The sequence below is a fragment of the Drosophila biarmipes genome, chromosome 2L (assembly GCF_025231255.1).
Source record: "Drosophila biarmipes strain raj3 chromosome 2L, RU_DBia_V1.1, whole genome shotgun sequence".
Classification (NCBI taxonomy): Eukaryota; Metazoa; Arthropoda; class Insecta; order Diptera; family Drosophilidae; genus Drosophila; species Drosophila biarmipes.
The window spans coordinates 7,782,879-7,795,683 of NC_066612.1; the positions used below are offsets into that span (position 1 = coordinate 7,782,879).

Below are 12,805 nucleotides of genomic sequence, written 5' to 3' on the forward strand. Positions count from 1 at the left end.
AAACATAAGTGTTTTTTATTGAATAAAACCACGTAACAAAGTAATAAAAAGTTCCGGCCACGTGGCAAACTTATCCTATATATTTAGTTATAAACCAAAGCAATAACCAAAAATACCTCAAGTTTCCCTGATTATAATGGAATTCTTGCCTAGGCTTCTATAAATACGTGACCTCTTCTCGATTTAGGGTCAAAGTGACGGCGTAGAACAATGCAGTCGTTACAAAAACTCGGACTGGCACTGACCTTAGTGCTAATTTTGTGCCTCGCCCAGAGTATTGTGGAATCAAAAAGATGGAAAAAGTCACTGCAATTGAATCTGCACAGGGAAAAAAATCACACTAAAATCCTAAGGAGCTTCGAAAACCAAAAGCTGAGACTTAAGGAAAAGCTGAACCCAACCGCAGATACAACTTTGACCTCGCTTTTGGTATCCGAAACATCCGTGTCAAAAGACTTCTTATTCAACTCTCATAATACAGAGTACTATGTTACAGCGGATATTGGTACCCCCAAAACACAGCAGGTCACTCTTCTTCTAGACACGGCTTCTGCAAACCTATTGGTTTATTCCTCGAAGTTCGTAGCAACATCCTGTTCACAACACAATGGGTACAACTCCAGTAAATCCCTGACTTATCAGGCCAATGGAACAGCCTTTGAGATACAGTTCGCATCGCAGGACGTACTGACGGGAATTCTTTCCTCGGACACCTTTACATTAGGCGACTTGTCAGTTAAGAATCAGACCTTCGCTGAAATCAATACAGCGCCTCAAAACCTGTGTAAACGCTCTAATTTCGATGGTATCCTTGGACTGGGACTTCCAGAGATAGCAATTGATGGGGTGACGACCCCTCTGGAAAATATTGTGGAACAAGGACTCATCGATGAACCCATTTTTTCGGTCTACGTCAACCGAAACGATTCTGATGCCAGTAATGGTGGAGTGTTGCTGCTTGGAGGATCGGATCCCACTCTTTATAGAGGATGCCTGACGTATGTACCACTTTCCAAAGTGGGCTTTTGGCAGGTCACCGTGGGCCACGTTAAGATAGGAGGTAAGAAGCTATGTTCCAACTGCCAGGCCATCTTCGACGTGGGAACTTCTTTGATAATTGTTCCGTGCAAGGCTCTTAAAATAATAAACCAAAAACTGGGCCTTAAGAAAACTGACTTAAAAAATGGAGCATATATCATTGACTGCAAAAAGATTTCAAGTCTGCCGAATATCGTACTGAATATTGGATGGAAAGACTTTACTTTGACCCCGTCCGACTATATACTCAACTACAGTGGAACATGCGTATCTGGTTTTTCAAGTATCTCTGACTGCAATGGCGATCAAACCAATGATGATGGCGAGGATTTGAAAGATGTCTGGGTGTTGGGCGATGTGTTCTTTGGGGCCGTTTTCATACTCTTTGATTTTGGCCTCAAACTCATCGGCATAGCTCCTAAAGTGTAAACAAGTATCAATGATAGAGCACAATAATATTTTATTGAGGAATTTCTTTTCTAGTTGGTGGTGGGCAGGAATTTCTCAGAAATTTACTTATTATAATGGATTTTTTCTAAATTGTTTATATTAGTTTTAAGGATATTTGTAATGTTTTAGAAATAAAGTGGTTGTGGGGAAAAAAAAATTGTTATTATTGTAGTACCTAATTAGAAAGAACAAATAATTGTTGAATGGTAATTTTGCTTATCACATAACTTATACCCTTACAAACAAAAATAACTAAATGATCAAAACAGGCCAAATAATTTGTTTACAGCAAACTCGAGTTTGTTATCTTTTGGGGTGCAAAATGTGCAATCACTTTCGAGACTTTTTCATCGAAGGTTCGCTGATTTACCGGGAAGTTTATCTAAAATCCCATCGGCTGAATTTGATTGCTTCGTGTCTCATTTCATACACGGCACCAACCCGTGTAAACAAAGGCCAAGATCGATAAGGACTATCGATCAAATTTGATATCTTCGTCCAGTGCGCTTTATCGATTGGTGATCAATTTTGGACTTATCACCGACCATATAAATAGCAGTACCCGATCGAGTCGTTCCTCAGTCTAGCCCCAGACAATAAAAAGGGCAGCAACAGTATATCTTGGGAAAGCTTACAAACTGAAGTAAAAAATCAAAATGTTTAAGTGGCTGGTTTTGTTGACCATCCTGGCCTTGGTCAGTGCTGAAATCCAGCGGATCAAGATCCACAAGAACCAGGATCACAAGAACACCCGTCAGACTCGCAAGCAGGCGATTCAGGCTCTGAAGCACAAGTACCATAAGACGGAGGATATAATCATCTACGACGATGGAGTTCCGATTTATGTGCAGCCCGACTACGGATACGACTATCCCAGCCAGAACACCGATGACTACACAAACGAGGAGCTCGGAAACTCCATGAACATGTATTACTATGGTGAGATCAGCATTGGCACTCCACCGCAGTACTTCAATGTGGTCTTCGATACGGGCTCCGCCAATCTGTGGATCCCATCGGCCCAGTGCCTGGCCACCGATGTCGCCTGCCAGCAGCACAACCAGTACAACGCCAGTGCCTCCTCCACTTTTGTGTCCAGTGGCCAGAACTTCTCGATCCAATATGGAACCGGCAGTGTGACGGGCTACCTGGCCATAGATACGGTGACCATCGACGGTCTGGCCATTGCGAACCAGACCTTCGGAGAGGCAGTCTCGCAGCCGGGAGACAGCTTCACCGACGTGGTCTTCGATGGCATCCTGGGCATGGGTTACCAGCAAATCGCCGAGGATAATGTGGTGCCGCCATTCTACAATCTCTACGCGCAGGGACTCATTGATGAGCCAGTCTTCGGTTTCTATCTGGCCAGGAATGGTACCGCCGAGGAGGGCGGACAACTGGCCCTGGGTGGCACCGACCAGAGCCTCATCGATGGGGAGATGACCTACACACCGGTTACCCAGGAAGGCTACTGGCAGTTCAGCGTGAACAACATCACGTGGAACGGAACAGTGGTCTCCGATGGCTGCCAGGCAATTGCCGATACTGGCACCTCTCTGATCGCCTGTCCGCCGGCTGCCTACACCCAGATGAACACCCTGATCGGCGCCGTTCTCATCCAGGGAGACTACTACGTGCCCTGCTCCACCGTGGACTCCCTGCCTGTGCTGACCTTCAACATTGGCGGCACCAACTTCGATCTGCCCCCCTCGGTTTATATCCAAACCTACACGGAGGGCAACTACACCTCCTGCATGTCCACTTTCACCTATATCGGAACCGATTTCTGGATCCTGGGCGATGTCTTCCTGGGTCAGTACTACACCGAGTTCGACTTTGGACAGAACCGCGTAGGTTTCGCCAATCTGGCTTAAATCTTCAACGAGCGAACGAACGAAATGATTATTATCTAGGCTTAGAATGGTTATAAAAACACAAAAAAATATTATTAAATGCTTCATGAAATGCAATTTTTTTATTTGATTGATTGCAATAATAATTATAATTTTTGTGAGTTAGGGAACCTTTTCGTCCCACTGTGACGCATAATTCGCGATTGCCAACACCCCCAAAAATGTTCGAATGGAAGCATGCTCTGCATTATCGCGTGTGAAATTCTTGGCTCAATGGTGTGAAACGATCGGCCTCAGCTGCACACTTAAGCTATCTCAGAGAACCAAGCCAGCTCGTGCTCCAGAGCTATAAATACGTGACCAAATAGGCCTCAATTGGCAATCGAAAACACAGACGATGAAGGTCAAGTGGAACCATTTTCAGTTAATGCTGTTCTGGCTAACAGTGTTAAGCCTCTTCGCCTTCAAAGTGGATGCTCGCAAACGTCTCAGAATTGGATTGCACAAGAATCCTGAACCAATCGAAGAAAATGTCCAGAACGAACTTAAGACCCTGTCTATAAAACACAAGCTGAAAGTGGAAGTTGCGACTTCTTCGAAATCGAATAAAAAACATTCCGGATCAGCGGTCGCCACACTGGAGAACCTTTATAACACGGAGTATTATACGCCAGTGAAATTTGGGAATCCTCCACAGGTTCTGAGAGTGCTGATCGATACAGGCTCGGCGAATCTCTGGGTGCTTTCTAGCAAGTGCCCAGACTCGGTTAAACCCTGTGCCAATCAGGTAAAGTACAATGCAAGTGCTTCCACAACGCATAAGGATGTTGATAAAGCATTCACTATTGAATATGGAGCCGATTCGAATGGAGGAAATATTGCGCTCTCTGGCATTGAATCCCAGGACACAGTTAACATAGCTGGATTTTCCATAAAAAATCAAGTTTTCGCCGAGATTAGAAATGCACCCGAGACAGCATTTCTCAAGTCCCAGTTCGTTGGAATTTTGGGCTTGGGATTTTCCAGCATAGCCATCAATAGCATCACACCGCCTTTCTACAACTTGTGGGCTCAAGGTCTGATAAAGAAGCCTGTGTTTTCGATTTACCTAAATAGAAATGGCACAAATGCCGTGAACGGTGGTGAGCTGATTTTGGGAGGCAGTGATTCGGGTCTGTACAGTGGATGTCTGACCTATGTGCCCGTTTCGACTGCAGGCTACTGGCAATTCACCATGACCAGTGCCAAAGTGAAAGATTTTAAGTTCTGCGAGAATTGCGAGGCCATTCTAGATGTAGGCACTTCGCTTATTGTTGTGCCTGAGGAAACTCTAAGTAAGATCAACCAGATATTGGGTGTTCTCAACCCAAAGGATACGACCAGTGTCTTCTTGGTAAACTGCTCAAGGATCAGCGAGTTTCCGGATATAATCTTCACCATTGCCCGCCGCGAATTCCGCCTGAAGTCCACCGATTATGTGCTGCGATATGGAAACACTTGTGTTTCTGGCTTCAGCAGCTTGAAAGGCAACACTTTGCTGATTCTGGGCGAGATCTTCCTGGGAGTCTACTACTCGGTCTACGATATTGTCTATAAAATTATTGGACTCGCACCAGCAGTGCATTAATTTGATTTTTTTTAAATGTGTTAAATAATATATCAATCTACTCAAGCATTAACCAAAATAATAATAACCAATATCCCCATTTTATTCAATATTTTATTTAATTAATAAATATCCCCCTTTTAAAGAATTAAAGCAACGCCCATTTTAATTTAATTTGCGTATCAATCAGTTTTCTCCATAAATCACATATCCCAGTCCAAGTCTCAGGTTTTAACCCACTTTACGTGTGAATTTAAATAAACGCGAAAAAGATAAATTCCACATGGCGAAACTATAAAAACAAGTGGAGTGACCAGGAAACGAACCAGTGAGCCAGTATGAATTTACGTGTGATTATCCTATTTTTCTGCCTGATCGTCTTTGTGGATGGTAAAAAAGTTCACAGATTCCGACTGCAGAGGCGCTCTCATAGACACCACAAAGTTCCCCACTCTCATTTTCACCTGCAATTCCGTAATGCCCTGAGAAGAAAGTACGGATACACGCCACTTCGCACAGTGAATGCCGTGAATGTAACTGGTGATCCGGCTAAAGGGGTAGTGCTAAACGAACACCTGATTAACTCTTATGACACCAACTTTTTCGGCGTTATATCGGCTGGAGAACAACCCTTTACGATGCAGTTTGACACTGGATCTGCGGACATTTGGGTGCCCAGTTCCCATTGCAATTTTTGCATCAAAAAGTGTGGCACCAAGTTCTTCAAGGAATCCAAGTCGAAAACCTTTCGAACAAACCATACCCCCTTCAGCATCACCTATGGCTCGGGATCTGTGAAGGGCATTGTGGCTTCCGATGAGGTGGGGTTCGGGGACTTGAAAATCCAGAATCAAGGCATTGGCTTGGTCAACATTTCCGACTCCTGCTCCGTTTTCGATGGCATCGCAGGGTTTGCTTTTCAGGAACTCTCAATGACCGACTCCGTGCCAGTATTCCAGCAAATGATAGACCAACAATTGGTGGAACAGCCCATATTTTCGTTTCACATGAAGAGTGGTTCCAGCGACGGTGGTTCCATGATTCTCGGTGGCTCTAACTCGAGTTTGTACTACGGTCCCTTGACCTATACAAATGTGACGGAGGCCAAGTACTGGACCTTTAAGATGGACTTCATAGAGGTCCATGGCAAGAACTCTAGGCGTTGTGAGTCGGGGTGCAAGGCCATTATGGACACGGGAACCTCACTGATCGTTGGTCCCGTGATGGATGTCCTCTATCTGAACAAGGCCATCGGAGCCGAGCATAATGACACATATGATCTGTATCTTGTGGACTGCGCCACAATTCCCCAACTGCCCATTATTGTGTTTGGCATCGCTGGTAAGGAATTCTTCGTGAAGCCACAGACCTATGTGATTGTGTATCAGGACTTTTGTTTCTCCGGCTTTATGGACATGCGGGGCCTGGACCACTGGATTATTGGCGATGTCTTCCTGAGGGAGAACTACGTAGAGTTCGATTGGGCTAGGAAAAGATTGGGTATAGCACCAGCTGTTTAAATAGAATTCTTAAAAGATTATATTATTGAAACACAAAACAGCTTTTGTGAAAATTAATTTAATTTGAAAAAAATATATAAATGAAGTAGATGTATTATTGTGTCTACATTTTTAAATGATCAAGGGTTGGACTTTAATTTTGTAACAAATTTGAAAATAATTGTATGTATAAGTTGAGTGAGTTGTGCATGTAAATTGAAAGTTTAATAAAAAAAAATGATGTTAAAATATTAATTGGTTGGAAGACCAAGTAATTGGCAAGCGTTAAAGTCTGACCTTTGATTTAATGAACACAAAAACGGATGATTTTATTTGTGACCTCCTGCTGGAGGTTCCTTTCCTGTGGGTGGAGTGGCTCTTCCACCGCCCGACTGACCACCAGAGCCACCGAAAATGCCGCGTGGCAAACGAGACTGTTGCAACTGCTGTTGCTGCTGCTGTTGCAACTGTTGCTGCAACTGTCGCAGTTGCACCTGCTGCTGCAGCTCGAGATTTTTGTAGAGCATGGCTGCAGCGGCTGCAGCATTATTAGCATTCGGCTGCGAAGATTGTTGCGGATGTTGCTGGTGGTGCTGCTGATTTGGACGCAGATTGCGGGCCATCAGTTGCTGGTAGAGCAAGGCAATGTCATTGGGATTGGAATGGGCCAATCCTGCCAAGTCACCAACACTGGGTGTTGCTCCAGGACGATGTTGCTGCTGCTGCTGCTGCTGCTGATGGTGATGATGCTGCTGTTGCTGCGGTGGCACTCCACCCTGCTGCTGCATCGATTTTTGCTGCAAGTGCGGATTGTGATGATAATTGTGCGATGGATTTAGTTGCGGTTGGGGCGGTTGTTGATGTTGCATGTGATGGTAAAACTGAGGAAATGGTATCTCGTTGAAATTGTTGCGATTGTTGTTGTTGTCAGCGCCAAATGGGTGATGTTGTTGTTGCTGCTGCTGCTGAGGTGTCTGCCTTGGTTGTTGCTGATAACCGCCACCCTAAAATATAAAATATGTGAGCTTATCAATTTAATTTAAAATATTTTTTAGCTAAAAGAAACGACTAAATATATAAAATGGTATAACTAAAAAGAAGGTAAAAACGTAAGCCCGTATAACACAGCTTAAAATCGCGCCTGCTTAAACATATCTTACCCCAGAAAAGTTGGACCCCGAGTTCGAGGTGGCACGTTCCTGTTCCGGAGCTTGTCGTCTTTCGTATAGGGGCATCGACCTGTTGGATCGTTCATATCCCGGTGGTAGAATCCAAGATTGACTCACCATCGGTCCCAGGCCCGTCAAAACATCCGAGTCCTTGGGAAAGTCCAGGAAGTTCTCTCCGAAGAGTGAGTAATTCTCGGCGGCCCTGAAGAAATTATGAGTGCCATATTCCGGATAACCGGTGGTATCTCCATAAAGGGCCCGCTCCACCTCGGTTATGTAAATGCTGGCATTATCGTTTGGGGGTGGCTTTCTTCCAGTTCCCATTCCTGACCCCGAAACGGATCCTGAGCCCGAAACGGATCCTGATCCTGACTCGGAAACTGATCCTGTTCCTGATGAAGTTTTAAAGTTGGGCACAGGTATCTCCACGGGTTCCACTACCCCCAAGCTAATATCATTGGGCGTTACGGCCCAGATTTTCTTGGCCAATTGACTAGGTATATTGGCTAGGGATTACACACATACTGGTTAGAGAAATGCAGGTGACCTTGGAATGTTAGAGGAAAGATTACCTTGGGCAGCAGCCTCAGCTTCTCTGTCATCCAGTTCATCACACACAAATTGGCCCTTATTACTGGTACTCTCGGACATTTTCAATGCAAAAACTATAAATTTGTTAAGAGTATCTTTTATTAAAATGCCTAAACTTAAAATTTTCTACCTTTGCCTGCTGAGTCTCGCAGCTCACTGAATGTAAATCAAATAAAAGCCTCAAAGGCGGCTATTGAATACAAACCCAAACAATTCGCACTTCGATGCGTTTGTTTATAAACTGAATTTATTCGGGCTTGGATTACCGCGTAAACAATTAATTTATTTGGCGTAGTGTGCAGAAAAACAAATGTCAGATTCCAGGAAGTCGCGAGAAAAAACAGCATGGTGGGCAAAAAGTTTTTGACACAAGGCTGATGGGCAGCATTGGAAGTCTTTTTAAAATTGTGTAGATAACTTCACTTTGGCTACACTTTTTAATTTTAATCAATGCCCTTTTGTAAAAAAAATTTATTGAACTCTTAAAAATTAAAATTAAATAATCCTTTTTACAATAATTAGGGCAAAGGAATAAATTTCCAGAAACAGCGCAAGCGCAAATGTCAAAAAATTGTAAGCAGTATGACCGTTTAACCACAAAACGTCATTTTTATTTAAATACCATATTTTGACTAAAATTTCTGAGTTAATTAAAATTAACAATATTAACAATTAACAAATAGTTGCTATCATCAACAGTAATATCTTTATTTGAAAGAGGATTAACGAAGCTATACACAAATATTACATAGTGGCACCTAAGCTTAAGTTTCAAAAAATGCGACAGCGCAAAGGATTAGCGTATGTATAAAATCAGTTTACAGGTTCTGTAATGGCATAACAAAATCCAGCTCCAGCGCCGCACAGTTTGACTGGTGGCAGTTCTAAAAGCGTCGGGGTGCATCTGCAAAAATAATACAAAAAATCTTGTTTAAAATATGTTATAAAATTACATGGAAAAGGTACTCCTGAAAAGAAAGAGAAACCCTACAGCTAATTAATAAAGTAACAAAGGTAACATTGTCAACTGGTCCATGAATTTGTAAATTATTTTTGATTCTTACAAATTGTCAGTGCTGTTGTTGCCACAATTTCCGTGCTCGTTCCATCCCCAGGTGTAAACCTGTCCACCTGTACTTCTCAACAGTCCATGCTCGGCTCCCATATGAATTCTAGCCGTGCTCTGATCCTCTGGAAGCTTTAGGCGAAGCGGAGTGGGTATGGCCTGCTGCTCGCTGAATGAGCCAATTCCCAATTGACCATAGCAATTGCGACCCCACACGAGGATCTCGTCGTTCTTTAGGACCGCTGCATTGTGGGTCCATCCCACGGCCAGTTGTCGCACATCATCGTCGAATTGAAAGGCATTGGACTGCCCAAACTTATTGTCTCCCAATGTAAGGATTCTCTTCGTGCTACCACCGCCCGATTCGCTTAGATCCACGCACTTTAGCAGCATATGATTCTGACCACTCGAAATGGAAACTATCCGCAGCTCGTTAGGATTGTGAGCCTGTATCTTCATCGTGTTGCAGCGGTGCAGGCAGGTGGCCGTGATGTCCAGTTCGATGGGCGGTGGATCCATGATCCTTAGTCGCCCAAAAACATAGATCTTATTGTCCTGCGTGAGGACGGCACAGTGTCGCAGGCCAAAGCTGATCCTCTGAGCGGGCTCCTCCCGTGGAAGTTTCACTGGCATGGGTCTTCTGACGGCATTAAAACCTCGCTGGCAAATCCCCAGCTGCTGGAAGGCATTTGAACCCCATACATAAAGCCGTTTGGTCAGCGTAATGGCACCCGAAATGTCCCAGCCACAGCTAATGGTTTCCACAGGCACCTCCTGGAAGAGAGAAATGATCTTTCAGTCGCAGAATCCTAAGGAAAATTTAAATTTGTTCTTGCTTGCCCCAAAGTACTCGGTGGGAATCATCTTGAACTCGCTGTGGCACTCCTCCGTGGAGTCCAATCCCAGTTGACCGCGGTTGTTCCATCCGCAGGCATGAACCCTTCCATTGATGTCGAGGATGAGGACGTGGCCGCCACCGCCGCGAATGAAGCGAACCTGGGGGGCGGCGAAGGAGCAGTTGGTCACCCGCTGCGGTGTCATGCACAATTCGGACTCAAAGCCAAGGCCGAGCTGGCCGTGAGAATTGGCACCCTAAGACATGGCGGAAAAAAAGGACGCAAACCCAAACGAAGGAAATCACTCATTAATTTGCAATGCAAATGCCCTGTGGCGATGTCTCTATTTTTTTTTTTTGCCTACCCTTGCAGTGGGTAATATAATTTTAGGCCAAAGTTTACGATGCAAGGTGGGGAGATCTATATAATGCACTTTATGTTCTCCACCTTGGGGTTCCCTTAATTTAAACTAAACTTTTTTGCACAACAGAATTTACTTTTTTTCCCCATATCTGAAGTAAATCTATAAAAGATCCGATTTATATAAAATTTGATATTTTCGATGAAAGTTTACTGTCTTATGTTCCTTTTAAAAAACCAAAATAACTGGAGAAATCACATAAAAACACTTATTCTTATATATAGTATATCATTAAAATATTAAATTTGCATTAATTTATATTTGAATTTCAACGTAATTTGATTGGATTAGACAGTTCTGATATAGTTCTTATCTCGAGCCACACTATAAAGTGTAGTTTTCAATGGTGTACTTGGCTTTTAAGTATGCTCTGGTCTTCGGTTTCCGAAGTTCCTACTCCTTTGTTTTAAAAGGATGTAGTGTGTTCCTACCCAGGCGTAAACCTCCATTTCGGTGACCACCAGTTGCTCCTTTCGCGCTGAACTTCCGGTTGTGGTTCGTCGCCGCGTTTTCCCCGGTGATTTAATGCGCCGCAGTCACGCCAAGAATGCGCCTGCAAGCCCGTGATTCCGACTCTGCGATGGCCTCCAGTGCAGCTCCTCGGGGCTCCAGAAACGTACTTCTGCCGTCGGCAGCTCATGAAAAACTAAGGCTTGGCTCTGCCGCTTGAATTACTTTTATATTTCGCGTTTCAGTTAGTTTTTGGCGTCGCATGCAAGAAATGTAAACAATGCAAATGAGGAGCGTTGCCAGACTTTCGCTCACAGCTGATTGGCTAACATAGCTCGCTAGCTAACAGAGAAATGTTAACTTACCGCCATTAGGATATTTTAAAAAGATATGAAAAATTGTAATTAAATCGAATTGCAAATCAAAGCGACCACTTAAAACCAAAGTAATAACACTTTGCTGCCATTTAATGTCTCATTTGGTTTTGGCATAATGATTATATAATCCCGCCGGATGGGCGTGAAAGTCGTGTCAAGCGCATATAAATATATTTTAATTAAAAGCAATTAAGGTTCAGGGCGAAGGTTAAAGTGCATGCAATTTTAATTAAGTTTTAATTGTCGAGTTGGGCCAAGAAAACACACCCTAGTTAGCCACAATGTGAGTTTGCCCAAAAGAAAATCGGGAATTAGTTTCATAAAGGTAAAAGAAACGAAGTTGGAATCTCCTAGAAATATTAAAAGCTAATAACAAATTTAAACAATTTATTTGTTTAATTTATCAATTACAAACTTTTAGATGAGTCCTTTTCTAAATTAAAGAAAAACAGATGACTTAAAACTGTTTTAACTCGAGCCTTTGAACAATTTTTTAATTAAATAAATTTCATTAGCTTAAGCCTACCAATTTCAGTATGAAATTTTTCATCAAAGGTGGTAATAATTACCAAAAAGTCCATTCAAAGTCATAAGCTTACAGGTAAACTGGTTTTTAATTACACAAAAATCACAGCGCTGCAAAAGCCGAGCTACACAAATGGGCAACTGGCGCTAACAGCAGGACATTACAAAGCTGCAATGTTCGACTGGCATGCAATGGTGGCCAGGACCTCCTCCTCCTGCCCTTCTCAAGCCCAACCCCTTCTCATGTGAAAAATGCACTGTGGGTCCGCATTTGCAATTCAAAAATGCGACTTACATTCAAACGGCAAAGGGTGCTGGGCGCTGTTCGCCCCTAAACGCTAGAAATGAAAACTGATGATTTTCACCTGATACCCGCAAACGAAGAAAATCCATGCAAGAAAAGACGGCAGCTCCACATGCAATCGGAGGTGCCCACGGGCAAAGGAAATCTCTTTCGAATTGCAATGGCAGTCAATTAAAACCATGCCGAATTAACCTGTCCACCGTTGAATTTGAATAGATAAATTCAAGGGAAGGATGAACTATAATTGGCCCAGTTGAATGGGGAAATATAGGTAAAATATAAAATTGAAAGTCCAGAGTATTTAAAAGTCGTTAGGCTAGCTTAACTTTGTAGCTTTCGTTTTTGTAAGTCCAGTATGAATTGTTATGCCTATTTCTTGGCGCGAATATGACGGCTTTATATGAGTACTTTCGGTTTCGCTGTGGTCAGCTTGCAAATATATGACAGGAAATCCCCATAAAGCTATTAAAATTCGAACGAAATGAAAAATGAAGTCTGATTAATTTGAGGTAATACAAAGTAGGCATATTAAATTTATAAACCTTAAAATTCTTAAAAGATTGCAGTAAACTTATGTGAACTTACCAATAAAAGTTCTAAAAAATTAGGGAAAAAATTAA

At 43.0% G+C, this 12,805-nt stretch overlaps 6 protein-coding genes across 10 annotated transcripts; 4 read left to right on the top strand and 2 right to left on the bottom strand.

Moving 5' to 3' along the window:
• Positions 1-173: 173 nt before the first annotated feature.
• Positions 174-1,645, top strand: LOC108027720 (uncharacterized). Its single transcript, XM_017099273.2, has one exon. The coding sequence runs from the start codon at positions 211-213 to the stop codon at positions 1,465-1,467; it is 1,257 nt and encodes a 418-aa protein (XP_016954762.1). The 5' UTR covers positions 174-210; the 3' UTR covers positions 1,468-1,645.
• A 412-nt stretch (positions 1,646-2,057) lies between these two features.
• LOC108027941 (lysosomal aspartic protease) lies at positions 2,058-3,458 on the top strand. The gene has a single exon (XM_017099569.3). The coding sequence runs from the start codon at positions 2,145-2,147 to the stop codon at positions 3,360-3,362; it is 1,218 nt and encodes a 405-aa protein (XP_016955058.1). The 5' UTR covers positions 2,058-2,144; the 3' UTR covers positions 3,363-3,458.
• A 250-nt stretch (positions 3,459-3,708) lies between these two features.
• LOC108027711 (lysosomal aspartic protease) lies at positions 3,709-5,098 on the top strand. Its single transcript, XM_017099260.3, has one exon. It carries the CDS (start codon positions 3,739-3,741, stop codon positions 4,966-4,968), a length of 1,230 nt encoding a protein of 409 aa, XP_016954749.1. The 5' UTR covers positions 3,709-3,738; the 3' UTR covers positions 4,969-5,098.
• A 185-nt stretch (positions 5,099-5,283) lies between these two features.
• Positions 5,284-6,701, top strand: LOC108027684 (uncharacterized). Its single transcript, XM_017099232.2, has one exon. It carries the CDS (start codon positions 5,286-5,288, stop codon positions 6,465-6,467), a length of 1,182 nt encoding a protein of 393 aa, XP_016954721.1. The 5' UTR covers positions 5,284-5,285; the 3' UTR covers positions 6,468-6,701.
• On the bottom strand, positions 6,510-8,547 carry LOC108027682 (cAMP-dependent protein kinase catalytic subunit). Of its 3 annotated transcripts, none has more exons than XM_017099229.3 (4): positions 8,412-8,547; positions 8,188-8,280; positions 7,733-8,121; positions 6,510-7,450 (listed from the first exon to the last, which is right to left on the bottom strand). In XM_017099229.3, exons 2-4 carry the CDS (start codon positions 8,264-8,266, stop codon positions 6,776-6,778), a joined length of 1,143 nt encoding a protein of 380 aa, XP_016954718.1. In that variant the 5' UTR covers positions 8,267-8,280; positions 8,412-8,547; the 3' UTR covers positions 6,510-6,775. The 3 variants fall into 3 exon arrangements, with proteins under 3 accessions (XP_016954718.1, XP_050741179.1, XP_016954720.1); XM_050885222.1 differs by having other exon boundaries at positions 7,607-8,121; positions 8,412-8,542; XM_017099231.3 differs by having other exon boundaries at positions 7,607-8,121; positions 8,337-8,484.
• Positions 8,548-8,889: 342 nt separating this feature from the next.
• Positions 8,890-11,272, bottom strand: LOC108027678 (secretion-regulating guanine nucleotide exchange factor). 3 transcript variants are annotated; one of them, XM_017099224.3, is made up of 4 exons: positions 10,961-11,272; positions 10,113-10,364; positions 9,271-10,046; positions 8,890-9,110 (listed from the first exon to the last, which is right to left on the bottom strand). In XM_017099224.3, exons 1-4 carry the CDS (start codon positions 10,976-10,978, stop codon positions 9,020-9,022), a joined length of 1,137 nt encoding a protein of 378 aa, XP_016954713.1. In that variant the 5' UTR covers positions 10,979-11,272; the 3' UTR covers positions 8,890-9,019. The 3 variants fall into 3 exon arrangements, with proteins under 3 accessions (XP_016954713.1, XP_050741271.1, XP_043950383.1); XM_050885314.1 differs by having other exon boundaries at positions 8,890-9,132; XM_044094448.2 differs by lacking the exon at positions 10,113-10,364.
• Positions 11,273-12,805: the final 1,533 nt, after the last annotated feature.